This window comes from Mytilus edulis, chromosome 10, assembly GCF_963676685.1.
Source record: "Mytilus edulis chromosome 10, xbMytEdul2.2, whole genome shotgun sequence".
Lineage (NCBI taxonomy): Eukaryota > Metazoa > Mollusca > Bivalvia > Mytilida > Mytilidae > Mytilus > Mytilus edulis.
In genome coordinates this window covers 48,484,273-48,512,194 of record NC_092353.1, presented here as the reverse complement: position 1 = coordinate 48,512,194, position 27,922 = coordinate 48,484,273, and the positions used below count along the sequence as shown (strand labels likewise).

The following is a 27,922-nucleotide window of genomic DNA, read 5'->3' as shown; positions in this document are numbered from 1 at the left end:
TATGACACTCTTCTGGTAATACAGGATTACAAATAAAAGTTAAGATCGTCGAATAATACGAAACTATATAACTTGACAGCATATGTTACCGGATAATGTTAAATGCTTGATTGTTCGTATTTCACTTAAATAAGAAGCAAAAATGTTGAAATCATTCATATTGGATAGAATTGACAAGCGGTTAGAATCCACGGTAAGATACGATTCGTAATAGAATAGTTACACTTGATGAAATTATTGATTGATTGTTGTTTAATTTCACTTTTAGCACTATTGTGCTATTTTGTGGCGGTCAAGTTTTATTGGTGGAGGAAGACGCGGTGCCCAATCAAAGACCTTTGATATATTTACTGACTGTACTTAACAATTAGGAAGTAAAACTACAAAAATACCGAACGCCGAGAAAAATTCAAAACGGAAAGTCCCTAATCAACTGGCAAACTAAAAAGCTCAAACACACCAAACGAATGGATAACAACTGTCATATTCTTTGCACGGAAAAGGCATTTTCTAATGTCGAAAATGGTTGATTTAACCTGGTTTTATAGCAAGCTTAACCCCTCACTCGTTTAGAGAAAAGTATCAAATAAGAAATTAGAAAAAAAAAAAACCACACGGTATGGTTTATATATCTTATCTTATAAAATCACTACACAAATGACATCCTTGAAAAGTACGTTTTTTGATTGAATGATTGATTTTTGGTGTTTTAAAGCCACTTTTAAGCACCGCATTTAGGCTATTTCGTGGCTGCAAGTTTTTATTGGTGGAGAAAGCCCGGAGAAAACTACCGACCTAGGATAGGAAAACTGACGTTTATTTGAACAAAATCGATTGAGATGAATATAATACAATATTATCATGTTTTGAAAGTGCCAAACTATTTTGTTTTTATAAATATAAAAAAGACGATGTGGTATGATTACCAATGAGACCACTGTTAACAAGAGACCAAAATGACATCATTTTTTATCATAAAGAAATGGGAACTAATTTCAAAGATAAACACTTTATCATAAACAATAGCCATGTTGAACAAATTATCATCATAAACCTCTAAACAGACTAACACGTTCATAGTTTGAAATTAGGAACATGCGGCAATGTTTGCAATATTTTTCTTTTTCAGATCTGTCCTAAGTTGTGATTGAGAAAATAATGATACGAATGTGGGTTTTCCTGTTTATATTTTTCTGCCATGTTTTCGAATCCTCTCAGACGCATGCTCGTAAGAATCTATATCTAAGATATTGAGTTTTAACTTACTGGTTTTTTTATATTCTCTGATATTTGATACTATATCAACTGAAAGTTAATTTTTGCATTTCCGACAACTTACGCAGACGAATCAAATGAAGATGTTTAATATAATTATGTTATTTGACTTATACAATACCATCGAGCTCGAATGTGTAGATAGATGGCTATCTGTTAATCATAACATCAGATATAAGCAAATACATGAAAACACTCAAACCCAATGGTTTTTTTTTAATACATTTGATACATACCAAGAATATTGGTTTATATTTTAAGTAGACAAAACTGCTTTTTGGCAACAATTTCGTGTAATCAAATGTCGATTTTTATGGCCAGTATAAGATTGATTTCATAATTATTAGATAAGATATTTATTAAAATGTAGTATTTTATTTATTTAAGGAAGTTCGATACTCTGTTTCAAAATAACAAGCTTTTCATAACACAAGTATATATTGATAGGGGATAGATAAAGGAATAAAAAAAGCATAAAAAATATATAGGTAAATTTGGTTGTTTTTCGAGATATTGAGCTTTGGCGGGAAAATATTCTTACTTGATTTTTCATAGCTTTATCATTGACAAGTTTAAGTTCTCAAACACTATTAGAAAATAACAAAGATTTGATAAGACTTTTACAGATGGCTTATAATTATACAGGCAAAAGATTTATAAAAAGAAAAATAGGGGTCAATGGGCAAAAATTGTTAAAGCATTTAAATGGATAATCCCAGAGGATTCCGAAAATCTTACAAAATCACAAAATATGACAAGCGAACATCCTTAAATAATGTCATTCATTAACTTTATCTGCATTATCATTTTAATTTAAGCTTGAGAAGTGTTGACGATTTAAATATCTATTTTTGAGATATAAATGATTATACAGAAATTGAAAACTATCATGCAATAAAAAGAATGTATTACCGAAATATATCGAAGTTAATCATAGAAAAACACGTAAACATGTAATATTCAAAAACGTAAAAAGTAAAATCACAAAAATACATGAACTCCGAGGAAAATTCAAAACGGAAAATTCTTAACAAAAATGTCAAAATCAAAGGATAAAACACATCAAACGAATGGACAACAACTGTCATATTCCTGACTTGGTACAGGCATTTTCAAATGTAGTTACGATCAATTAAACAATAACCCATAGATATGTTCAGATACGTCAACGTATCAGATGCAGATATCATACGTCTTTAATTGCTCTATTAAGAAGTAGACCTTCTGTAGGGTTTTATGCTGGCACGTCAAATGTGAATTAAAAAACAAATACGTTGTCTTCTATTCCTGACTATAGTCGTTTATTTTCATCAGTTTTTGTTTTAGTCTGATTTAAATATATGAAGTTAAATTAATCATATCATCTGCAAACTGAGCTGATAATTTTTATAATGATTTACAGCTGCTCCAATATGTCACTGTAAACTTCAATACTCTCCTGTTTGTGGAGATGACGGCAAAACATATAAGAGTGGTGAGTGCAGAGCTAAATGTGCGTAAGTAATACTGTACTTTAATATTTAACCAGGTCTTAATGGAATAATTCTGGTTTTAACAGTGTGTCTATATTCGGAAATAGTTTTTAAAAACAATTTTTTCGTAAATGCTGTAATAACCTACGTCCTGAATGTTCTCTTCTGAAAGAGGGGCGAATGATTCCAGAGGGACATTCAAACTCATAGATCGAAAACTTAGAACGCCATGGCTGAATGATAAGACAATTAGTAAAAATCTTACAATAAGTTAACTGTCGAAAATAACTAGGAATTAGTCTTTGTATAAGAAAGATGTCTAGTTATGAACTGTTTAACAACACAATTACATACTGGATAATAGTTTATGTGTCATGACTGTAAATTAAAATTTTCCTATTGTTAAATTATCTGTCTTTTGTATTACAATGGCTATGCATGCATCTCTTTACAACAATCGATTTTGATCATGTTGATAAATCACTTTTTGTTTTAACTTTTAGCTTTGTGTTCTGTTTAAGTCTATTCAATCAACAAACAATGCTTATTTAACTTTCATCCTTATTTGTTTACCATAATCATTGTTCCACGAGGCAATTGGCCGTTTCAGAATCTGTAGAAACCATGGGTAATTTCATTGCTCGTACCCCAAAATGATAATAACGTCAGGTCATTGGTTGAATTTCCATTGTTTATGACATTTTTAACCAATAACAACGTTTTGGTATACACTTTTGAAAATATTCCCAAGGATGCATTACATTCTGAAACAGCGAATTGCAGGTATGCCCAATATGATCAAAGGAAATAGAAAATTCGAAATTTATTTCAGTGGAGTAAACATTAAATGCAAACACAAATGTCCCTGTCCTGATGATGGTTGTAACTGTCCAAAAATATATAGGCCTGTTTGCTGTTATAATGGAAAAACATACTACAATGAGTGCAAAGCTACATGCGCGTAAGTTTTAATGAAGTATCATATTTAGTAACTCTGAAGGGGAGAATAATAATTTGCTTTCACAGTTACACAGATCTAGATATATTAATATGTTTGGATATGTGTAACTATCGGCAACTTTACTCATAATAAAAGTGTAGGCAAAGTGTCTGACTTTTATCCAAAGAAACACTGATTTTTTTTTCTCAAAAGAAATCGTTGTTGACCTTTTTCATTTTATGAAAAAAATCTTTTAATCATACAATGCTACGTTGACTTTCATTGCATGTTTCCTTTACATATTTATCGATTAAATGTTATAACAAAGATATTTAATGTTCAATTTTGGTACAGGAACTTGCATTTATTTAAATACAAAATGTCTTGTAAAAATAATATGCACTGTGGCCCCGTAATTTACAAATAAACTGCGCTGTTTCCGGATTTTATGACAAAACATATAGGAATGAGATTTTTTGCTAAATTTGCAGCATTTATCTAGGTTCCATAATATTCGACTATTCGAAACGAAAATTTTGTTCTTTCGCTACGTGACAGATATCGAGGCACTAAAATGAAAAAATCATTCACACCCAATCGCTCAAGAAAAATAGACAGCAAATTGAATTTAAGATAAGTTCTAACAAAATGTCAGTCTTTCAGTTTGACTCACAATTATTTCAATTGATACATATAAGGTCGTCTTCAAAGAAGTAAACTTGTATATATTTTGTGTTGGGTCATAGGACATGCCGGTCTTTTTCAGTTGACATTGAGTAATTGGCCTTCAAGTGGAAACCAAGTTTAAATTAAACAAAAGAAATAGAACTCTTTGTGAGAGAAAAAAGGCAAGGTTGGGTAATTTGAATTGTGTATACCTTTTTATATGGGCTTAAAAAGTTTAATGAATGTGCCTTATTTAGGATTATATGCATTTTGTGTGTGTGGGTTTACTTAAATTATTGAATTAAGTTTCCAGATATTTGTACACTTTTAAGTTATAGAAAAATTTTCACGAAGAAGTCGATTGTGGTAGGTCCAAATTCTAGTGGTGCCTATGCATAAATTCCTGCAAACAGAATTAGAGAGAAAGATAACAGGTTTATCTTTTTAAATCATCAAGTTGCAACTCTGCACTCTCCTTATGAGTAATAAAAACAGAGTTGTTATGCTCGAAAAACACATTTGTACCAAAAGTACATGACGACAAAAATTTCTGGTGGATCTTAACAATGATAACTTAAAAAAAAAATCTCTTCTGTGCCTTTTCACAAAATTTTCAATTCGAATTTAATTTTTTTATTTCTTTTTGAATATCGAAAATCCCATCTGACAATAGTTCCGACAAAAGTACATTAATGATGCGCAATAGCCAGTAGACCCATTGCTTTAAAAATACAACTGGCATATACGGATCGTTATGATGTCATGTAGATAACTTTATAGGTTTTCAGGAGCTTAATTGACAGATTGTCAAAACGACAATGTCTTCCATTATGACGATTTTAAGATTAGGTGCCGTAATATGGAAATAATTTTGACGAAGTAGAATCCTGACAGCATAGTTTAATAACTTGAATCATTAAAAAATAAACAATATAGGATTTGACGATACATGTCTAAGTAGAATAACGTCATATGCGGACTTCATCGAGCCCCTTAAGAAACATGTATGCTAGTTCAGTGAAAATTATCTGTTAAACAACATAATTAATAATATAATTGATTATATGGCTTGACTAAAAAGACGATTTCCATACTGTTACACTGCTGTCTTTTGTCGTACAATTGAAATTTGTATCGCTTTGTAATTTTTCTGTTTTAATAATGTTGAATAACAAATCCCTATTTTTCAGATTTTACTTTTGTGATTTGTTTTGTTAAACTTTGTCCAATCAACACAACGCTTAATCGAAATATCATCTTTATTTGTTTTTCTATGTATTGTCCAACAAATCCATTGCAGTTATGCTCAATACGACTTAAGAAAGTTGAATATTTATTTTATTTCAGTGGAGTAAAGGTTCAATGCAAAAGTAAATGTCCTTGTCCCGATGCTGTCTGTAACTGTCCAAAAATATATAGGCCGGTTTGCGGAAGTGATGGCAAGACATATAGTAACAAATGCAAAGCTAATTGCGCGTAAGTACTAATGTATCTTAATATTTTACTTGCTCCAAAAGGAGATTAATTATTTTCTGTCCGGGTTTCAAACATCTAGACTACAGTGATTATGCTATTCAAATATCTTATACTATTAGCAATTTAAAAAAAATAAACAAATAGGGTTTTCTTAGCAAAGTAGCAGATTTTTATACGAAGATACACTTTCTTCTCCAAATGATATTAACATATAAAATTCGTTTTTAACATTTTTAGAGTTTTGTTGAAATTCATCCATTTTGGACACTGCTTAATTGACTTTTATTGCACATATGGTTTAATAATTTTTGTTTAAATAGTACAACGAAGATATTGAAAGTACAATATTAGTATCGGAAAGTGAATTTATTTAAATAGTGTAAAAGTAAGATTCACTGTTAAGTGATCCTGTAGTTTATGTCCTCAACCTAAAATGCACATTGCTGCTAGCAGATTTAATGGAAAAAATATAGTAATGGAGTTGTACGTTAAATATGCGGTAAGTATTTACATTCTCTTATATCAAAATGTTAGAGAAGATGATTTTTATTGTCCTGTCAATTTGAGACAAACATCGAGATAATCCAGTATAAAATATGTTCTAAAACAAATGTCAGTCTTTTAATTTGAGATACAATTATTTCGATTTATACTTATCAGATCTTCTTCAAAGGATGTTACATACTTCGTTGTTTTTTTTCAGGTCTTGTGTTCTTCTGGTCTTTTTCAGTGGACATTGAGTCTTATTATACTTCACGTAAAATTGCCATATTTTGATTGGCTAATACGAGGGTGTTAATTTACTCTTTCACATGGCTGAGCGGTTGAATTTTTTTTTAATATCACCCTCCATTCCAGACCAATCAAATAGTTATCAAATGTACCAGGATTATAATTTAGTACACCAGACTCGCGTTTCGTCTACATCAGACCCATCAGTGACACTCATATCAAAATATTTATTAAGCCAAACAAGAACAAAGTTGAAGAGCATTGAGGATCCAAAATTCCAAAAAGTCGTGCCAAATATGGCTAAGGTAATCTATGCCTGGGATAAGAAAATCCTTAGTTTTTCATAAAATTCAAAGTTTTGTAAACAGGAAATTTATAAAAATGACCACATTATTGATATTCATGTCAACACCAAAACGTTGACTACTGGGCTGGTGATACCCTCGGGGACGAAACGTCCAATCGCAGTGGCATCGACCCAGTGGTGTAAATAGTTATCAAAGGTACCAGGATTATAATTTAGTACGCCAGACGCGCGTTTCGCCTACATCAGACTCATCAGTGACGCTCATATCAAAATATTTATAAAGCCAAACAAGAACAAAGTTGAAGAGCATTGAGGATCCAAAATTCCGAAAAGTGGTGCCAAATATGGCTAAGGTAATCTATGCCTGGAATAAGAAAATCCTTAGTTTTTCGTAAAATTCAAAGTTTTGTAAACAGGAAATTTACAAAAATTACCACATTATTGATATTCATGTCAACACCGAAATGTTGACTACTGGGCTGGTGATACCCTCGGGGACGACAGAAAAATCGATAATTAAAAATCCCAATTAAATGTATTTATATCAAGTTATTATAGACAATACTTAAGCTCGACGTTTTGGCTCAGATTCTATTATTTGACTGCTAAAATAAAAAAATAAAACATCTTGATTCACTTCTAATCCCCGTAATGTTGTTAGGTATGTGACATCAAAGAAAATACTTTTGAATAAAATTCATCTGAAAAGACAATAATGATAGGACATTCGGTATGATAAATTAAATAACACAAAGCTGAAAGGGTGATAGAAACAGATTGGTACACCTTCGCTGCGGTTGACAATGTTTTGTCGGGTACCAATCTGGTCACCCTCTCAGCTACATCTATGTGTTATTTATATAATGGCATAGTATTACAATTTGCCTATTTTAAATAAACAAACAATGCTGGATTTCACAATTTGTATCCAGGCAGAAAAAATAATGTCATAAAGTTGTAATGAGTGTATATGACTGATACTGGTTGTACAAAATTGTATAAGTTGTTCATGGGATGTATTCAGAAAGTACATGTATCACGGCATTAATATTGCAGTTGTTTTACATTTTTCTGTTATTTGATAGCCTTTAATGGTGTCAGTTTTCATGGACTTCTTTTTTAGTATGCCTTTGAGTTTCAGTGTTCAGTGAATGAAAATAAAATTGAACATTTTTTAGTTCTGTCAGTGAAAATGATCTATTTAAGAACATAAGTTTTAGTTCTGTCTTTGAAAATTATCTATATATTTAACAGCACAAGTACCACTGGATAATGAATTATATGGCATGACTACAAAGTCGATTTCTACACTGTTACACTACTGTCTTTTGTTGTACAATTGTAATGTGTATCGCGTCTGCAATTTTCTGTTTTAATAATGTTGAAAAACAAATCCCTATTTTCAGCTTTTACCTTTGTGTTCAATTTTATTTAACTTTGTCATATCAACACAATGCTTAAACAAATTTCATACTTTTTTTTAATTATTGTCTAAAAGGTCCATTGCAGTTATGCCCAATACGTCTAAAGGAAATTAATTTTTTTAATTTATTTTCGTGGAGTTAAGGCTAAATGCAAAGGTAAATGTCCCTGTCCTTGTGCCTGTCCAAAAATCTACAGTCCCGTTTGCGGAGGTGATGGCAACACATATAGTACGTTACACGTATGCCGTTCATAAGAACAGTTCAAATTGTGAACGAAAGATACCATATATGCTCACTATAACTGTAAAATTGTTCAATTTTAATGTTAACAATTGCATTATTTTTAGAATAGTTCAAAGGTAAGATTCACTGGTAATGACCCTGCAGTTTTTGTCTTTGTCTAAAAATATACAATGCTGCTTGCAAAGAAAAATTACAACACATATGGTAATGTGTTCGACATTAAATGACCTGTAGTATTAATGTTTTCCGATATTCGACTTTTAAGGGCGGTCAAAAATTGTTTTATGTGCATGCTATTAGACAAGAATCGAGGTTAATGATTGTTAATAAACATCGATGTATCAGCAATTTTATTTTAAAAGGGGTACTAACAAAATAACTCTAATCTAACATTTAATGTTTTTGGTTAAGGTCTTCTCTGAAAAAGTATACCTCGTTGTATTTTTTTTACCAGGCCATTAGTTTTGCCAATGTCTTTCAGTTTACATTCAATTTGATTAAAAGCTCAATATAAAAACTTTCCTCATTATAATGAACAAACAATGTCATTACTCACACTGAAGATGGGTAAAATAACGTCATACCGTAGAATAGGATGTTTGTCACAGCAGATACGTCCATAATTTGGTTTTGTAAAATTTCTAAATCGTACATCATGGTATATATTCGCAAATATTTTCTTACATAAAAATTTCTCAAAAAGTCCTTATAAATTACGTCCTGGTTCGTTGAATGATATTTCAATTCAATATGTCTAGTTCTGTGTATGAATAGCATTAAACCCATAGAATCTAAGATTTGAAAGAGTCGCCAAGGAATTGATTAGAAGCAAACATGAATACAACCAGAAAGTAAACTAAAATTAATATGAATATACGAAGTATAATCAGATATAAACTGTTACACCGGATCATATAAACTGACTGAAAAAGTTGATTTTTTCATAATGTCAAAATATCAGTTTACAATGGCTATAAAATTAAAGAGAAAATGTATGATTGACAATTACACAATTATCCATGAAAATTAAAATGAAGCGAATGTAAGAAATTTTTGGCAACCGTACGGCCATCAACAAAGAGAATAATCACATACCTTATGATCGGCTATAATATCTATTTCTTTGTCATTGTCTTTTTTTATCAGGTTAAATAATACGTTATTGTTTTCCAGTTTTATCCTTTGTTTTTTTTTGTTCAATCAATATTTGATTTTCATTATTATTTTTCAAATGGCACAACAAATGTAATGCTGCCTAGCTCAATATTACTCAAGGAAATTGATTCTTTCTAAAATTATTTCAGTGGAGTAAAGGCTAAATGCAAAAGTAAATGTCCTTGTCCTGATGATGGTTGTCCCTGTCCAAAAATCTACTTTCCCGTTTGTGGAGGTGATGGCAACACATATAGGAACCCGTGTATGGCTAAGTGCGCGTAAGTTATAATGTTATTTAATATCTTACTTGCTCTGAATTGCTTTAACAGTAAAAAACACCTCGCGGGATCGCGCTGTATGAATAGCTTTAACTATCGGCAGTTTTATCTAATAAAAATAATGTAGGTAAAGTACCAGCTTTGTAACCGAAAATAATCTGAAATTTATTCATTTATTTACATATAGGATGCGTAGTTAAACTTAATTGACTTTCATTGCACGTATGCCGTTCATAAGTACAGTTCAAATTGTGGAAGAGAGATACCATATATGCTCACTATAACTGTAAAAGTTGTTCAATTTTAATGTTAACAATTGCATTATTTTTAGAATAGTTCAAAGGTATGATTCACTGGTAATGATCCTGCAGTTTTTGTCTTTGTCTAAAAATATACAAAGCTGCTTGCAAAAAAAAATTACAACACATATGGTATTGTGTTTGACATTAAATGACCTGTAGTATTAATGTTTTCCGATATTCGACTTTTAAGGGCGGTCAAAAATTGTTTTATATGCATGCTTTTAGACAAGAATCGAGGTTAATGATTGTTAATAAACATCGATGTATTAGCAATTTTATATTAAAAGAGGTACTAACAAAATAACTCAATCTAACATTTAATGTTTTTGATTAAGGTCTTCTCCGAAAAAATATACCTCGTTGTAATTTTTATTAACCAGGCCATTAGTTTTGCCAATGTCTTTCAGTTTACATTCAATTTGATTAAAAGCTCAATATAAAAACTTTCCTCATTATAATGAACAAACAATGTCATTACTCACACTGAAGATGGGTAAAATAACGTCATACCGTAGAATAGGATGTTTGTCACAGCAGATACGTCCATAATTTGGTTTTGTAAAATTTCTAAATCGTACATCATGGTATATATTCGCAAATATTTTCTTACATAAAAATTTCTCAAAAAGTCCTTATAAATTACGTCCTGGTTCGTTGAATGATATTTCAATTCAATATGTCTAGTTCTGTGTATGAATAGCATTAAAACCCATAGAATCTAAGATTTGAAAGAGTCGCCAAGGAATTGATTAGAAGCAAACATGAATACAACCAGAAAGTAAACTAAAATTAATATGAATATACGAAGTATAATCAGATATAAACTGTTACACCGGATCATATAAACTGACTGAAAAAGTTGATTTTTTCATAATGTCAAAATATCAGTTTACAATGGCTATAAAATTAAAGAGAAAATGTATGATTGACAATTACACAATTATCCATGAAAGTTAAAATGAAACAAATGTAAGAAATTTTTGGCAACCGTACGGCCATCAACAAAGAGAATAATCACATACCTTATGATCGGCTATAATATCTATTTCTTTGTCATTGTCTTTTTTTTATCAGGTTAAATAATACGTTATTGTTTTCCAGTTTTATCCTTTGTTTTTTTTTGTTCAATCAATATTTGATTTTCATTATTATTTTTCAAATGGCACAACAAATGTAATGCCGCCTAGCTCAATATTACTCAAGGAAATTGATTCTTTCTAAAATTATTTCAGTGGAGTAAAGGCTAAATGCAAAAGTAAATGTCCTTGTCCTGATGATGGTTGTCCCTGTCCAAAAATCTACTTTCCCGTTTGTGGAGGTGATGGCAACACATATAGGAACCCGTGTATGGCTAAGTGCGCGTAAGTTATAATGTTATTTAATATCTTACTTGCTCCGAATTGCTTTAACAGAAAAAACACCTCGCGGGATCGCGCTATTTGTATATCTTTAACTATCGGCAGTTTTATCCAATAAAAATAATGTAGGTAAAGTACCAGCTTTGTATCCGAAAATAATCTGAAATTTATTCATTTATTTCCATATAGAATGCGTAGTTAAACTTAATTGACTTTCATTGCACGTATGCCGTTCATAAGTACAGTTCACATTGTGGAAGAGAGATACCATATATGCTCACTATAACTGTAAAATTTGTTCAATTTTAATGTTAACAATTGCATTATTTTTAGAATAGTTCAAAGGTAAGATTCACTGGTAATGATCCTGCAGTTTTTGTCTTTGTCTGAAAATATACAAAGCTGCTTGCAAAGAAAAAATACAACACATATGGTAATGTGTTTGTCATTAAATGACCTGTAGTATTAATGTTTTCCGATATTCGACTTTTAAGGGCGGTCAATAATTGTTTTATGCGCATGCTATTAGACAAAAATCGAGGTTAATGATTGTTAGCAAACATCGATGTATTCGGGTGATTACAAGATTACCCTCCATCCACCCCCACCTCCCCAAAAAACCAAACTTGCAAATATTAAAAAGTGGTACTAACAAAATAACTTCAATCTAACATTTAATGATTTTGATTAAGGTCTTCTCCGAAAAAGTATACCTCGTTGTTATTTTTTTTACCGGGCCATTAGTTTTGCCAATGTCTTTCAATTTACATTCAATTTGATTAAAAGCTCAATATAAAAACTTTCCTCATTATAATGAACAAACAATGTCATTACTCACTCTGAAAATGGGTAAAATAACGTCATACCGTAGTATAAAATTGAGAATGGAAATGGGGAATGTGTCAAAGAGACAACAACCAAACCGTAGAAAAAAAAACCAACAGCAGAAGGTCTTCAATGAAGCGAGAAATTCCCGCACCCGGAGATGTCCTTTAGCTGGCCTCTAAACAAATATATACTAGTTCAGTGATAATGAACGCCATACTAATTTCCAAATTGTACACAAGAAACTAAAATTAAAATAATACAAGACTAAAAAAGACCAGAGGCTCCTGACTTGGGACAGGCGCAAAAATGCGGCGGGGTTAAACATGTTTATGAGATCTCAACCCTCTCCTATACCTCTAGCCAATATTGAAAAGTAAAACCATAACAATATAGAATGTTTGTCACAGCAGATACGTCCATAATTTGGTTTTATAAAATTTCTTAATTGTACATCATGGTATATATTTGCAAATATTTTCTAACATGAAAAAATCTCAAAAAGTCCTTATAAAAGAGGAACGAAAGATACCAAAGGGACAGTCAAACTCATAAATATAGAACAAACTGACAACGCCATGGCTAAAAATGAAAAAGACAAACAGAAAAACAATAGTACACATGACACAACATAGAAAATTAAAAAATAAACAACACGAACCCCAACAAAATCTAGGGGTGATCTCAGGTGAAAAAATTGTATAAATTGAAAAAATGTATAAATTACGTCCTGGTTCGTTGAATGATATTTCACTTCAATATGTCTAGTTCTGTCTATGAATAGCAATAAAACCCATAGTATCTAAGATTTGAAAGAGTCGCCAAGGAATTTATTAGAAGCAAAAATGAATACAACCAGTTGTTGGTTGAAAGTAAACTAAAATTAATATGAATATTCGAAGATTAATCAGATATAAACTGTGACACCGGATTGTATAAACTGACTGAAAAAGTTGATTTTTTCATAATGTCAAAATATCTGTTTACATTGGCTATAAAATTAAAGAGAAAATGTATGATTGACAATGAGACAATTATCCATGAAAGTTATAATGAAGTGAATTTAAGCAATTTTTGGCAACCGTACGGCCATCAACACAGAAAATAATCACATACCGAATGATCGTCTATTTTTTTGTCAATGTTTTTTCTTTATCAGGTTTAATAATACGTTATTTTGTCAGTTTTAACCTTTGTGTTTTATAAATCAATATTTGATTTTCATTATTACTTTTCAAATGGTACAACGAATGCTGCCTTGTTCAATATTGCTTATGAGAATTGAAAATTCTAATTTATTTCAGTGGCGTACAGGTTAAGTGCAGAAATAAATGTCCTTGTGAAGATGTTTGTCCGTGCTCGAAAGAATTAAGTCCTGTTTGCGGAGTTGATGGCAAAACATATGATAATAAGTGTATAGCTAAATGCAAGTAAGTAATCGACATAATCGACTTGTATATAAGTAGAGATCTATATTCGGCTTCCACATGAAAAAGTGAATAATAATGTTTTCATAATTTTTCAATCGCCAGTCAATCTTAAATACAAGGATTCTGATCCTTTTTGTAAATGACAGTATTACCATTCAATAGTTTTTGTCTTTAAATCAGCATACAATCAGTAAATCTAGTTTTTAATGGTTCAACGAACGCTTCAAATAGATCAAAGTAAGAGCATTAAAGAAATGTATAAACAAAATGCTAGTCTTTATTCTTAGGTCAATCGTGTTGTTTAATAGCACGAAGAGCATACGATACAGTTTTGATCCCATATCTAAATTTTGATGAAAAGTTGCATGTAGGCGATTTTTGCCTGATTAAATCAAATATTTAATAAAAAATATACCTTCATCTGCTACTTTTTGAGTAGATTGAGTTTCATATTTCAGACATTTCCTCAAAATACAGATTTGTGGACGTATTTTTCCTTCGATAGAAATACATAACTTTTTTGATAAAGATAAACACGAGCTGTTTTTTGTTACATTATTTGTAATTTATGTGTATAAATATTGTATAAATTTTTATTTTTACAAATAACTCAATGTTATCAAATGTTCATGAATGTAGAAAAACGTCATTTTTTGCTGTATATTAATCAAATTAAAAAAAAAATTGACAACTAACGTTTTCATGAAAATTGGTACTCATAATCTTCTTACTTAATCAAACCAAACGGGCCCATGAACTCGTTTTCAATTTAAATAAGTTTGAATGATAAAAATCAGCCAAAAACTACATCCTTTCTCGATAAGTCACCGTTTGACGTTGCGAAAATAACAATTTACGTTAGCAACGTCATTACCTCCCACTGTATCATATGCTCTTAAAGGAGCATTTATTCAATCTGACTTCACATAGTTTTAGTTTCAGATGAATAAATAAGATTTGTGAGCGAATTCATTGAATTTAAAAGCAAAGATGTTAGCTGTTTAAAGTTTTTTTATGATAGGTGATCCTACATTTGGAAAAATACACTAAAAAAAAATTAAGATATTTATCGAAACGAAAGAAAAGGTGTGTAATGATAGCTAAACTGAATTTCACAAGCAATAAAATAACACGTTTTGTTTCTTTTGAGGTTTAATTTTTTTGTTTTATATAAATAAGGCCGTTAGTTTTCTTGTTTAAATTGTTTTACATTGTCATTTCGGGGCCTTTTATAGCTGACTATGCAGTATGGGCTTTGCTCATTGTTGAAGGCCGTATGGTGACCTATAGTTGTTAATTTCTGTGTTATTTTGGTCTCTTGTAGAGAGTTGTATCATTGGAAATCATACCACATCTTCTTCTTTTATTTTATAGTTGTACTAGTTCTAAAACATAAAACTAGAAAGTATTGAATAAATTGATCACACATTAAAGGATTAAAATGTGTACGCGATGATTTATAAGCAAAAAGAATGTCTCCTGATATAGATGATAGTTTAGGCAACGATATATCAACAATAGCCGCGAAAAAGTAAAAATTATCACAATTTTCTAAAACTATCAATTGTCTATTGATAAATAACTGTCTATTAATAAATAATAATACTTTGAAATTGTCTCTCGCGTTGTGTTTTCTTTGTAATACTGAGCAAATCATATAAAAACAGAAATTACATTTAGCAAATAAATTTAATTAATGTCACTCATGAAATAAAAATAAAATCCAACTTTGCGCTGAACGTGTAGCTGTAAGTGTTTGTCTCTAACATCACTGATGTATCCAAACTTTTTTTTGTCTCACGGGCTATTTCGTCACGGAATGTTCTGTACGTGTTGTATTTACTACTGAATTGTTCATTAGCAATACCGGATATCCCATAAAATTAACGTAACGGCGTAAGATATCAAAATTTCCATCTTTTTCTTTTCTTGGAATCGTTAACAATTCTGTTAGAGGTGATGCTCGATTCCTTCTGTACTGCATGATCAGTAATGTAATGTAGTTTTCTCAGTAAAGTTTCTGTTGTTTTATTCATCTTTTCTATGAATTGCCAACGTTCCTGTTCTTGAATAACGTGTCCGGATTGTTTCGACATATCTGGGGGTTTTATGAGTCTTGTCGTGGCGTTTTCTGTATTTGTCTTCGAAACAGTTAGATTTGTAGGTAATTCATCAACTGTATCCAACTGAATTAAACTGTGCGGATAGGCTTTAATCTATGCATTATCTTCTTCAATCTCCTTACTATTGATTCCAATAGACTCCAAATTCTGAACTCTCTCTAGATTGTATTCTACAGCAACGTGTAAAATAAAAACATTGAGCATGTTATCATTTGACGTGTTACTCTCTTTACCATATCGGTATGTAGGTCCTGAGAGCAAATATCCGATCTATTATTTCACGGCGGTCGGACCGTTTCCACGTACTATATGGTCTTCTACAATGTCCTAGTAGTGATCTGCGCCTACTAGCACCAATATCAGAATGAATACTGCTGTGTCATCGGGTGCGCTAACTTAAAACCACGTAATTATTCATACTTCGAATCAATGTTACTCATTTGATTATGTAGAGGCATAGCGGTGAAAGGTACTATCAGTTCTTTGATTGACAGTACGTGTCCTGCATCGGTTTTCAGGTAAACTGTTGTCTTTTCTAAGTGTCTCGCGGTTTTCTCTTTATCTTTAAATGCCGATAACTGTGTTATTTCTGTTACTTTCTATCTGTAAGTTAAGTTTATTCGCTACGTCCTGCGTTAAAAATGATCGTCGCGCTCCTTCGTCAAGGAGAATATTTGTGTCGATGTAGAGCTAATTTGACCCTACTTGAGCTACGGTGGTTTTCAGAAGTACATTTGATCTTGATTCGGACGATTGAGAGTACAAAATAGTAGCATCTTGTTTTTATTATGCATATCATTTACGAGGTGAACGTTTGTCGAATTCGAAGATTGCGTGTTAGGCGAGTGGCTACTCTGGTTATATTTTTTGCGGAAATTCGTATATGTTGAGCTATTACCCCTGTTTCTATCGCTTAATTCATTTACTGGTTGTATGTCGTTTGATTTGTGGGCATTACATAAGCTTGTTTGGTGTTTTCTATTACAATATCTACATGTATTCTCAGATCTACATTCGTTATGTCTGTGGTGACCAAGGCAGTTAAAGCATAACTTATCTCGTTTTACTACGTCCATGCGGGATTCTGTGTCGGTTATATTACTGCAATGAATGGGTACGTGTATTTCATGACAGGAAACGCAAGGTCTTGTCTCAATGTTCTTGTAAGATTTTTTAACGTTTTGTTTCGAATTGGGCGAGTTCGCTCCGGCGAAGAAAGCTGATGTTGTGGGCAAAAGGTGTGACGACTCTATCTCTTGTCCTTCGTCCATTATATTGATCTCATCTAAAATGCTTTTACGAAGGTGCCGTAATACCCAAGATTTTGTTCTATGTTCTCGCGCAAGATAATGTCTGACTTCCCCGGGTAATTTGTTCATAATAATGGGAACAAGTAGAGTGCCGTATGTTTTCTGAGGCTGACCCAAAGCTTCTAATCCCCTGACATAACTTTCCATTTTATCGTAAAAACTTCGTAAGCTTGTAAGTTGATTTCTAAGCGAAGGGATTTCTAATAATGCCTGCATGTATGCATTTATGATTTTGTCTTGTTGACCGAACCCCTCTTTTAGCAAATTTATGGCTTCATCGTAGTTCACATTTGTTGTTAAACCTGCAATTGATCCTAATGCTTCACGTTCTAGCTGTGCTTTCAAGTAATTGATTTTTTGTACATTTGTATGTGACAAATAAAGGTGTACGGCCGACTCATATGAGTCCAAGAAAGTTTGCAATTCTAAGATGTTGCCTGAGAATATTGGAAGCTAAAGTTTTGGTAGGCGGTGACTACTAGCTGATGAAAGAGGGACGAAAGATACCAAAGGGACAGTCAAACTCATAAATCTAAAACAAACTGACAACGCCATGGCTAAAAATGACAAGGACAAACAAACAAGAGCACACACGACACAACATAGAAAACTAAAGAATAAACAACACGAACCCCACAAAAAAACTAGGGGTGATCTCAGGTGCTCCGGAAGGGTAAGCAGATCCTGCTCCACATGTGGCACCCGTCGTGTTGCTTATGTGATAAAAATACCGGTAAATAGTCTAATTCGGTAGGTCACATTCATGAAAGGGAAGGGGATTGTAGTTACGACGTAAGGAACATATCCGATATCATCAGTTTACCGTTATTTTACCTATGACGAAGTGTTAATTTTATTGACAATAGCACGTGCGATCTCTGTTTCTAGCGATAATTTTTCATATCACTCTACTGTGGGGAAAAATTACCAGTCAGTAAGATCAAAGAATAGCAATAACACAACATGACGGGTGCCACATGTGTATCAACAACTGATGAACATGTACTTTGTTGTGAGTTGAACGTGTGACTGGCTTGTACAGACGGGTTCTCAAGCGACTGTGCGTTGTGTGGGTTGGCTATGTTGTGCGTTGGAACAAACGGTATAGTTTCTGGATTAAATGTGTTGGTTGTTGTATGTGATTCAATATGACGGGACTGCGGTGTATGGACATTTTGCATGAACTTACGTATGTGGCGAATCTTCGTTTCCATATCCACTGAATATTCATCTAAATCTATTATCTCATTTTCCACATTTTCCGGTTCTGTTAACTTTAGAATGTTTTCGTTGAAGTCATCAATCAATGTTTGTTTTTGCACTAGTTTTCCGATCGTTGCAATGATTTCTTCTACGTCGACATTTGAATTCTCCTTGATTCATCTAATCTTCGGAATAATCTGGTAACAGCGCTTCTGTTTCCCGATCGGACTGATTTCAATTTATAGAGATTCATTGGTCAAGGCACCATAAATATAGATGATAGTTCAGGCCACGATATTCCACAACGGTTCATAACACATGTAACAGTAGTATATATTGATACGGAATAAATAAATGAACCAAAAAAGCGAAAATAGAATAAAGGTCTTTGTGCTCTCTTGATTTTTCATAGTTTTATCAATGACAAGATTAAGTTCTCAAAAACTTTTAAAAAATAACAAAGATCTTATAACACTTTTACAAAGGCTTATAATTCAACAAGATTTACATAAGGAAAAATGAAGGGTTAGTTGGCAAAATATATTAAGGCATTCAAATGGTAAAACACAGAGGATTCCGAAAAATCTGACAAAACATTCAAAACATGACAAGCGAACATCCTTAACATCAGTTACATGGAATTTCTCGGGAAAAGTTAGAATGTTAGCAGTAGTTTTCGTTTCTGTGAATTATTGTTTTTCTCTTAAATATTTGTAAAAGTATGAGATGTTTTCTACCGAATGCATTTGGATTTGCTCAATTTTGATATATATTTCAAACAATACGTTATAAACAAATGATCAATTTGTGTAAATTTTTTTTATCATTTGATCAAACGTTACAACACATAAAATTGTATATTTGATATATCAAAAAGAATTATGAATATTTTTTACCCAGTGGCGTGAGATTTAAATGCAAACGAAAATGTCCTTGTAATGCATGTGCATGTCCAGCTGTATTGGCACCTGTGTGTGGAGATTATGGTCAAACGTATGACAATGCATGTGAAGCTGTGTGCGCGTAAGTACTAGTATAAAATGCATGAGAAAATTTTGAACGTTTATCGGGAATAGATTAATTATGTGATTCCTTAATTGCAAAGATATGCAAGTAGATATATTAGATAGCAAGTGTTGCCGGGCTCCAATGAAGAGTTAAATGTAAATAGACGTTTGCAGAATAATGCGTATATACACCAAGTTAGTTGTGGTACCAAAACAAGTGTCAGATTATAAAAATAATGGATTTTTGCTATTCTTTGATCTTACTGACTGATAGTTTTTCCCCACAGTAGAGTAATATGAAAAAATTATCGCTAGAAAGAGAGATCGCACGTGCTGTTGTCAATAAAATTAACACTTCGTCATATGTAAAATAACGGTAAACAGATTATCATTGGTCGTCTCATCTCGATGTCTTATTCTCACTTTCGCCGAGATCGAGAAAATCAATCTCGTTGAAATGACCAATGATATTCTCTTATTATACGACATGACGGAATATATGATTCTCATATCAAGTATTGTATTATTTTATGTAGTCAATTGGCCCTGTGTGTCTGGAATTGAATGTTCTAAATAATGTTCAAGCATTTTCATCTTATCTGTCAGTGCCTTTGTGCCTTATTAAAGTTTCTACAATTCAAACGACAGTGCATAAACAATATAACTAAATAACATTGTTAATATTTTTTCAGTGGGGTGACACCAAAATGCAAAGGTAAATGTCCCTGTAGCAAGTGTTCCTGTGAAAAAACATACCGACCAGTTTGTGGAGACGATGGCAAAACGTATGATAATAGATGTACTGCAAAATGCTAGTAAGTTTTTGTGAACGATTTTCTTTAATTCTTCTGATTGGCTATGTGCATGTCATACTTTAAATAGTATAAAATTTAGATTTATGTTATGTAGAACTCCGTTATTTGATTAACTTAAATAAGTTATCATGAGTTTGACTGTCCCTCTGGTATCTTTCGTCCCTCTTTTATTGTACCTTCTCGTTAATATGTTTAAATGTTCAAACTTATCCGACGTTTCGTTCAAAATAATTCAAATAAAGTTTGTCCGACATTTTAACATTTTTTTCTTATAATATATACTAGTCAAATGGTCAAACGATGATCGTGCATTCTCTATATAAATATAAGAATTCGAATATGTTGTGCATATGGATTATAGAACAATGCAATGATAAATATTTCTGTAATATATAAATATACAGCCCTTTTTTTGTCACACTAAAAGATAATAAACATTTGTTGCAAAAGTTTTCTTCTTTTATATCAGAAATAATGCAATGTCAATTGCAATTAGACATTATAAATGGCTTTAGAGCAGTACTTTTGTATAATATGTGATTGATTTAGCTATAGGGATTTACAACACTTTTGCAATCTATTGCGTAATGCCTTTCCATTTTGTTTCTAAAAGAAGGGTAAACATACCAGAAGGACATTCAAACTCATAGATCATAAATAAACTGACAAAGCCATGGCTGAAAAAGAAGAAGACAAACAGACAAACAATAGTACACAAGACACAACATAGAAAACTAAAGACTTTGCAACATGAACCCGCCAAAAGCTGAGGGAATCCCATGTGCTCTGGAAGGGTAAGCATATCCTACTCCACATGTGGCACCCGTTGTCGTGTCGCTCATGTTACAACGTGTCATTAGCATACTTACGTACCGTTACCTTGCATTAAAACAAAGACCTAGAAGTTATGATTATTGTCTGTTGATCAGCCCACAATATAGTAGACATCAATGACAAACCGTGTCGCTGGTCTATCTGAAGACTTTCATGCATTAAAGCTTTCGCATAATTATGCATACATAAAATTTGCTGTCCTAAACTTTAACTAAAAGGTAAATTGATAGTATATATTTTTATACTTAATTTTCATTTTCTAATTTGTATCCTCCATAAAACTGGCTTTCTGATTCTGTTTAATAGTGTGTCATCCCTATCATTCTGTTATGTGTTATTATTCAATTGAAACATACTGCAACAATTGCTTTATTCCTTTTTTTGTGTTTACATCTTTTTCTCAAATATTACAACTAATATTTTGCATAACTAGTTATTAAATTGTGATATGTTTTCTTCTGTAGTGGATTTGAAGTAAAGTGCAATGGTAAATGTCCCTGTAAATCGTGTCACTGCAAGAAAAGATACCGTCCTGTTTGTGGAAGAGATGGTACAACGTATAGTAATAGGTGTAATGCTAAATGTGCGTAAGTATGAAAAAAGTAAAATCACAAAAATACTGATCTCCGAGGAAAATTCAATCGGAAAGTCTCTAATCACATGGCAAAATCATATGACAAAACACATCAAACGAATAGACGACTACTGTCATATTCCTGACTTGGTACAGGCATTTTCAAATATAGAAAATGGTGGATTGGACCTTGTTGTATAGCGCTAAACCTCTCACGTTCTCTTCAAATCCCGTTATATTTACAATACTCTAAATCACTTATCATAGATACCAGGATTGAAAATTTGTATATACACCAGACATGCGTTTCGTCTGTAAAAGACTCATTAGTAACGCTCGAATAAAAAAAATATAAAAGGCCAAAGGAAAAACGAAGTTGAAGAGCATTGAGGACCAAAAATTCCTAAAAGTTTTGCCGAATACAACTAGGTCAATCTATTTCTGATGTTAAAAGATTGCATTTTAGTTCTTTTTATTGTACAGCAGATTAAACCAATTTTTTCTCATTTATAACGGAAGCTTTGTAACAAGATGTTGGAATAATATCTTTAGCTTCCACGTCTGTATGCAGAAAAGTATAAACGAAATTTCCTTATTTCGACCTTAGAACCAGAAACATAAAATTCAAGAACAACAAGATTTGTTTTACATAACATCTAAATCAGATTTCTGATGTCACAGTTCGAAGTTACTATCTTATGTCATCCTGTAATTGATGATTTTTTTCTTTCGAGTCCCTACTAACTGCCAAAAGATATAACAGCTGAAAAATCATAAGGAATATAGAAAATTATATATACTTCGTCATTATTCGTAATAACTCGTAAATACTATAAAATCGGTCGTAAATGTGGCCTTCATATACATGATTTTAGAACGTGTAGGATATGTAAGGATTCGTGCAAAAATCCGTGTATATGATTTGGGCTTTTATAAAATCTATGCCTTTTGCAATCTTCATATACATGAATTTTTCTTATGAGTCCTTAAGGAGGCTCGCAGGTACAAAAATTTCGGCAAAAAAATAAACATTTGTTTTTTTCATTACAAATTTTATTTATTACACTATTAGTTATTACTTTATGATATGGTACAAAACTCAACCAAAAAAATCGATTCGGTTTGGCCCCAGATGACTTTTCTTTTTTAATTTCGATATTACCTTTATTTCACCTATTACATCAACAGAAAAAAAGGACATGAACCAAAAAAATATATGCTTCTTTCGGAGTCAGATTGTGAGCCTAAATGAACGGTGACCCCATATTTTTATTTCATTTTTATGTTAAGTATATGATAAAGTTCATTTATGAAAAAATATAGAGAAATATATTAGGACAAACAATTGATTTAGACCCGCGAGCCCCCTAAAGAATCGCTAAATGGTAGTCAATAGCAGGCATCCATTAATAACTCGCCGGTTTATGATCGTCACAACTTGCAACAACTCGCAGACACACTTAAGAATCCCTGGAAAGGAGTCAAGGTTTTTAACATGGTCCAAACCTTCTAAAGAGTATCCCCACATTTGTTTTCCGTAAATAACTACTTATAGTTCGGTATCATCGTTACCCGCTTGCATAAATATCTATTCGTAAACTGCTATTAAAAAGTGAGTAGTAGCATTTTTGTTTGCGATTTGTAACAGTTAATTTACAATTTGTTTAAATGTTATCTATAAGTTTGTTTTGAGTATTAAGATGAATTTACGGATGTGTACAATATTTGTAGAATACTGTACCTGAAGCTACGAGTACTTAACGAATATAGATGTATACTGTGTGTATTCTTACGTAACGTTTACATTCTTAAGAAAAGTATAAAAGCTGCGAAATTATAACGACTCATAAGTAATCGTCAATAACTCGAAACTATGCGTGACAACACATAACATGTCTTAACTAACATTTAATTTCGATGAATGGTGTTATTTCGAATTATAACTGTAAATTGCAATAAACTCTCGTAAAATTCCCTTCAGTTACACGTAGTTCTCCGTGACAACTCGTATCAAAGTGTGGAATTTTGCTAAAATTTTACCGTAACAACTCGTTAAAGTAAAATCACAAAAATACTGATTTCTGAGGAAAAACGGAAAGTCCCTTATCAAATGGCAATATCAGAATCTCAAAACACTTGAAACAAATGGATAACAACTATCATATTCCTGACTTGGTACATGCATTTTCTTATGAAGAAATTGATGGATTGAACCTGGTTTTATAGCTAGCTGAACCTCTCATTTTCTCAGTCCAATTAAATTCCGTTGTATTGACAATGGTGCGTGTACGAAACAAACAGATATAATAGGTATAAATGTAAAAAAACAGTGGTACAACAGTCAATATTGTGTTATAATGTTAATCACTTAAAAAACAAGCAAATATGTAACAAAGAAGCACAAATACTTATCCACAATAAGCCGTAAGTAGCTCTTAATAACTTTGAACATCTCTTAGATTAGTTGTAAAAGTAACAAAAACGTTAGGATCCATGAGTTTGTGCAATCTATCAGGTCTAAAAAATTATTAGTTTGCAAAAGAAGCATAAGCTACAGTCATGATCTTGTCAAGACTACGTCATGATTTTTTTGGATCATTTGCAAGCGACTTGTAGCTCTGTTATTTGTTGATCAATACTTTCTTTATCAATTGTGGGAGTATTTCTAATTATAAGAATAAAATAAACTCCCCAAAAATGCTATTACTCATAAATGATTTATCTGTTGACGTCCAATATGACGTAGCAGGTTCTCGTTTTTGTTTTTGTACAGCACCCAAACCAGATTTCAATCAAGTGCTTTTGCAGTATAATTGAAAACAAATCAAAATCAAATATAGTAGATTAGGAGACAGAACACTTTATTACAACGATGGCTTCCAGTGTTTGCAGAGGGCAATGTTAACAATAGTGCAGCCATACTCTACAGATGTTTTTGTGCGAAAAATTACTTTGTGGTATTTTTATCTAAAAAATCAAATGCTAAAACATTTTCCTTGTTGAACACAGTTTGAATTCGTATACAGGCAATTTTACACAGAAAATGAAAGCAAAACTATAATTGAATACAAAATGTAAAAATCAGATAATTTGAAACATTCACATAGATAAATACAAAAAAAAGGTTTTATAACCACTAAATTATGATGTAAATAAAAATAAATTTGTCAATTCATCAAAGGCATTCTACATTGACTAAAAACAACAACATACACGAAATTTTTCTTTTTTTTTGTAAAGAAGAAGTAATACATTCGTGTTTAAAAAAAAATATTGTGACATTTTACAAAATCATTTCAAAGAATGCAATATTGACAAATTTGTCGTTTTCATTTTCTGCGTTGTATATCTGCATGTTTCGTGCTATTCAAAGAAACAGTTTATATTTGCAGTCGAGTAAAAGTGAAGTGTTATGGCAAATGTCCTTGTGGTGGCCATGATTGTAGTAGATGCCCATATTGGAAGCGTCCAGTGTGTGGTGATGACGGTAAAACATATGCTAATGCATGTTTGGCTAGATGCAAGTAAGTTTTCTATTTTCATATATCGTTCTATTACTGAGAAAAACTTTTGTTTGAAAACAAACTGTATCTTAACAAAAAGATACTTCCCTCTTTTCACAGTTTGTGATATCATTAATTACATTTTGTTTTTCCATGCGAGAATTCTTATGTATATCAAAATTGAAAAAAATTAGACAGAAATATCCCGATTTGAGCTATAAACCTAAGATTTAAAATCACCAGAACGGAAGCAGGTATTGAACGAGAAAAAGCAAACACGAGATGGTGCTGGACAGATAAAGAACTTCCAGTCGAGAACAACCTATGGTTAATTGTAATAGTTTGACATTTTAAGAAACTATAGGAAAAAGAAATACATATGTGAAAAAAAGAACACAGCCAGTACAAGCCTCGGTATATATTAATGAGGAATAAAATGGGAATGTTTTTATCTTAAGCGATTACGACATGAAAATAAAAAGAGCAATTGTCAAGTGGTGAAACTAAGTGTGTACACAACAGATACAACTAGAAACTTTGAATTATAGAAAACTTTCTCAGGAAATATACTCGTCGTAAAAGCAATATATGCTTTTTGTCATTCTAATAACTGATTTTAAAATTGCATTCAAAGATATTTGAAGTGAAATAAGCCACGCTTATTCAAGGGACATAACATTGCAGATTATAAAACTAAATGTTTCTGAACTTTAATATCATTGACTTACTAATCTGCACGGAAAAAAACATGTCGTCAATACGAAACATTGTTTTAAATGGTACATTTGCGACTGAGGCGGTAAAATATCAATTAACAACACTTATTTACTAAAGTGTAGTCTATTCCACTCAACTCCATCAATCAAATAAACAAATAGAACATGTGCCTTGATTGCTTTTTAACAGAAAAGAAACTATAACGTTAATAGTTGATAATTATAGTAAGTAAACAAATAACAAAAAATAACAAAAAAAATACTAAACTCCAAAGAAAATAAAACGGCAAGTCTCCAATTAGATGGCTAAGTCCGACCTCAAACACATTAATCCGTTTGGTTTTAATCGTTTCAGAGGCAAATCTGTACGTTGTAAAGGAAAATGTCCGTGTTTTATTGTAAGTATGAATCAAAGTCTATTTATTAAAAGAATTCCTCATTTATTGCATTACGTAAACATAAATATACTTACGCTGTGAGACCAGTACTGTAGAGGTAGATTTTTTGTGTAGTATTTTTCAGATAAACAATATAAAGGTACTTACAAAATTTACATTTTAACAAATTTCTATTAGTAAAAAAAACCCAAACAAATAAATCATGTGTGAAGATCTTAAAAACTATTCATAACAACTTTTACAGAACACACATCAGTATAAATAAATAAAAGCCTATATTCCGTCATTACATACAGTACTAAGACCTGTTTTCCATATATGTTAAGGGGAATATACAAACAAAGGCAATAGTAATACATACATGTCATTATACCGCTGTTTAAAAGTCATACATCGATTGAGAGATCCGGGTTACAAACTTAAACCTACGGAAACGCATCAATTGTTAGAGGTTAACAACGCAAGAAACAATGAAGTGCAACAAAAAACAAACGCGAATGCAACATACATAGAAACGAATTATTTGATAACAACTGTCATATTCCTGACTTGGTTCAGGCAATTTAAAGAAACAATAGTTGGTTAAAACATCAATGCTTTCCTTGAATTCAGTTTAATCTTGTTACCAGATCGAAACATCATTTTTCGTGATAGTTTCTCAGTTGTATCAATAGTACAGCTAGTGTATGTCTCACGAACTTATTGATATGATTCATTTAAAAATAAAATAATATAGCTCACAATGTAATACTGCTATAACTGACAATTGATCACAGATTTTTTGAAATATTGTCAGAAACTATAAATCTGAAACAAAAGAGAAAACTCAATTAAAAGTCTACTTTTGTTGCACATTGTAATGTAATCCATAGCGAAAAAAAAAACATATAAGAAAAGAGTGGCATATACAAGAACACCAGGATTTGCCGAAATTCTTAATTCCATACAAGGTATACATGCACACAAGGCAAATGTGGCACAATCGTAACCATACTTGGCTTTGCCAAAATTCTTAATCATGCACGTGCAATGTTCAATAGGATCAAATCATATATACACTAGGTTTTGTCGATAACTTTCAACAGCAATGTCAAATTTTTTGTATAAAATATTTTTTTTCTGTTATCATAAAATTGAGAATAGAAATGGATAATGTGTCAAAGAGACAACAATCTGACAAAAGAGCAAAACAACATCCGAAGGCAACCAATGTGTCTTAAACACAACGAGAAAAACCCACACACAAAGGCGTTCTTCAGCTGGCTCCTTGACAAACAAGTAAACTAGATAAGTGATAATGGATGCGACACCAAACTTCTTAACATATAAATGAACTAAAAGAAAAACATATATGATTAATACCTACAATGTTGTTTATATTTTCAGCCATGACATTGTCAATGTGTTTTGGACTCACGCGTTTGAATATCTCTTTGGTTTATTTCGCCCTCTTATATTGTAATAATTATATATTGTCCAGTATTTTAATGTAATGCATTTTTAACAATTGGAGATAATAAGGTTGAGTGTGTTAATAAAACAAGTGAACATTTGTA

The 27,922-nt window shown here is 31.7% G+C and overlaps 1 protein-coding gene across 2 annotated transcripts; it reads left to right on the top strand.

Annotated features, from left to right (window-relative positions):
• The first annotated feature begins 30 nt into the window (after positions 1-30).
• Positions 31-27,922, top strand: LOC139491371 (serine protease inhibitor dipetalogastin-like). 2 transcript variants are annotated; one of them, XM_071279011.1, is made up of 14 exons: positions 31-193; positions 1,130-1,228; positions 2,678-2,771; positions 3,580-3,708; positions 5,701-5,829; positions 9,840-9,968; positions 11,503-11,631; positions 13,758-13,883; positions 19,420-19,542; positions 20,219-20,341; positions 21,640-21,762; positions 25,142-25,273; positions 26,324-26,366; positions 27,753-27,922. In XM_071279011.1, the coding sequence occupies exons 2-14, from the start codon at positions 1,159-1,161 to the stop codon at positions 27,756-27,758; spliced, it is 1,356 nt and encodes a 451-aa protein (XP_071135112.1). In that variant the 5' UTR covers positions 31-193; positions 1,130-1,158; the 3' UTR covers positions 27,759-27,922. The 2 variants fall into 2 exon arrangements, with proteins under 2 accessions (XP_071135112.1, XP_071135113.1); XM_071279012.1 differs by lacking the exon at positions 19,420-19,542 and having other exon boundaries at positions 95-193.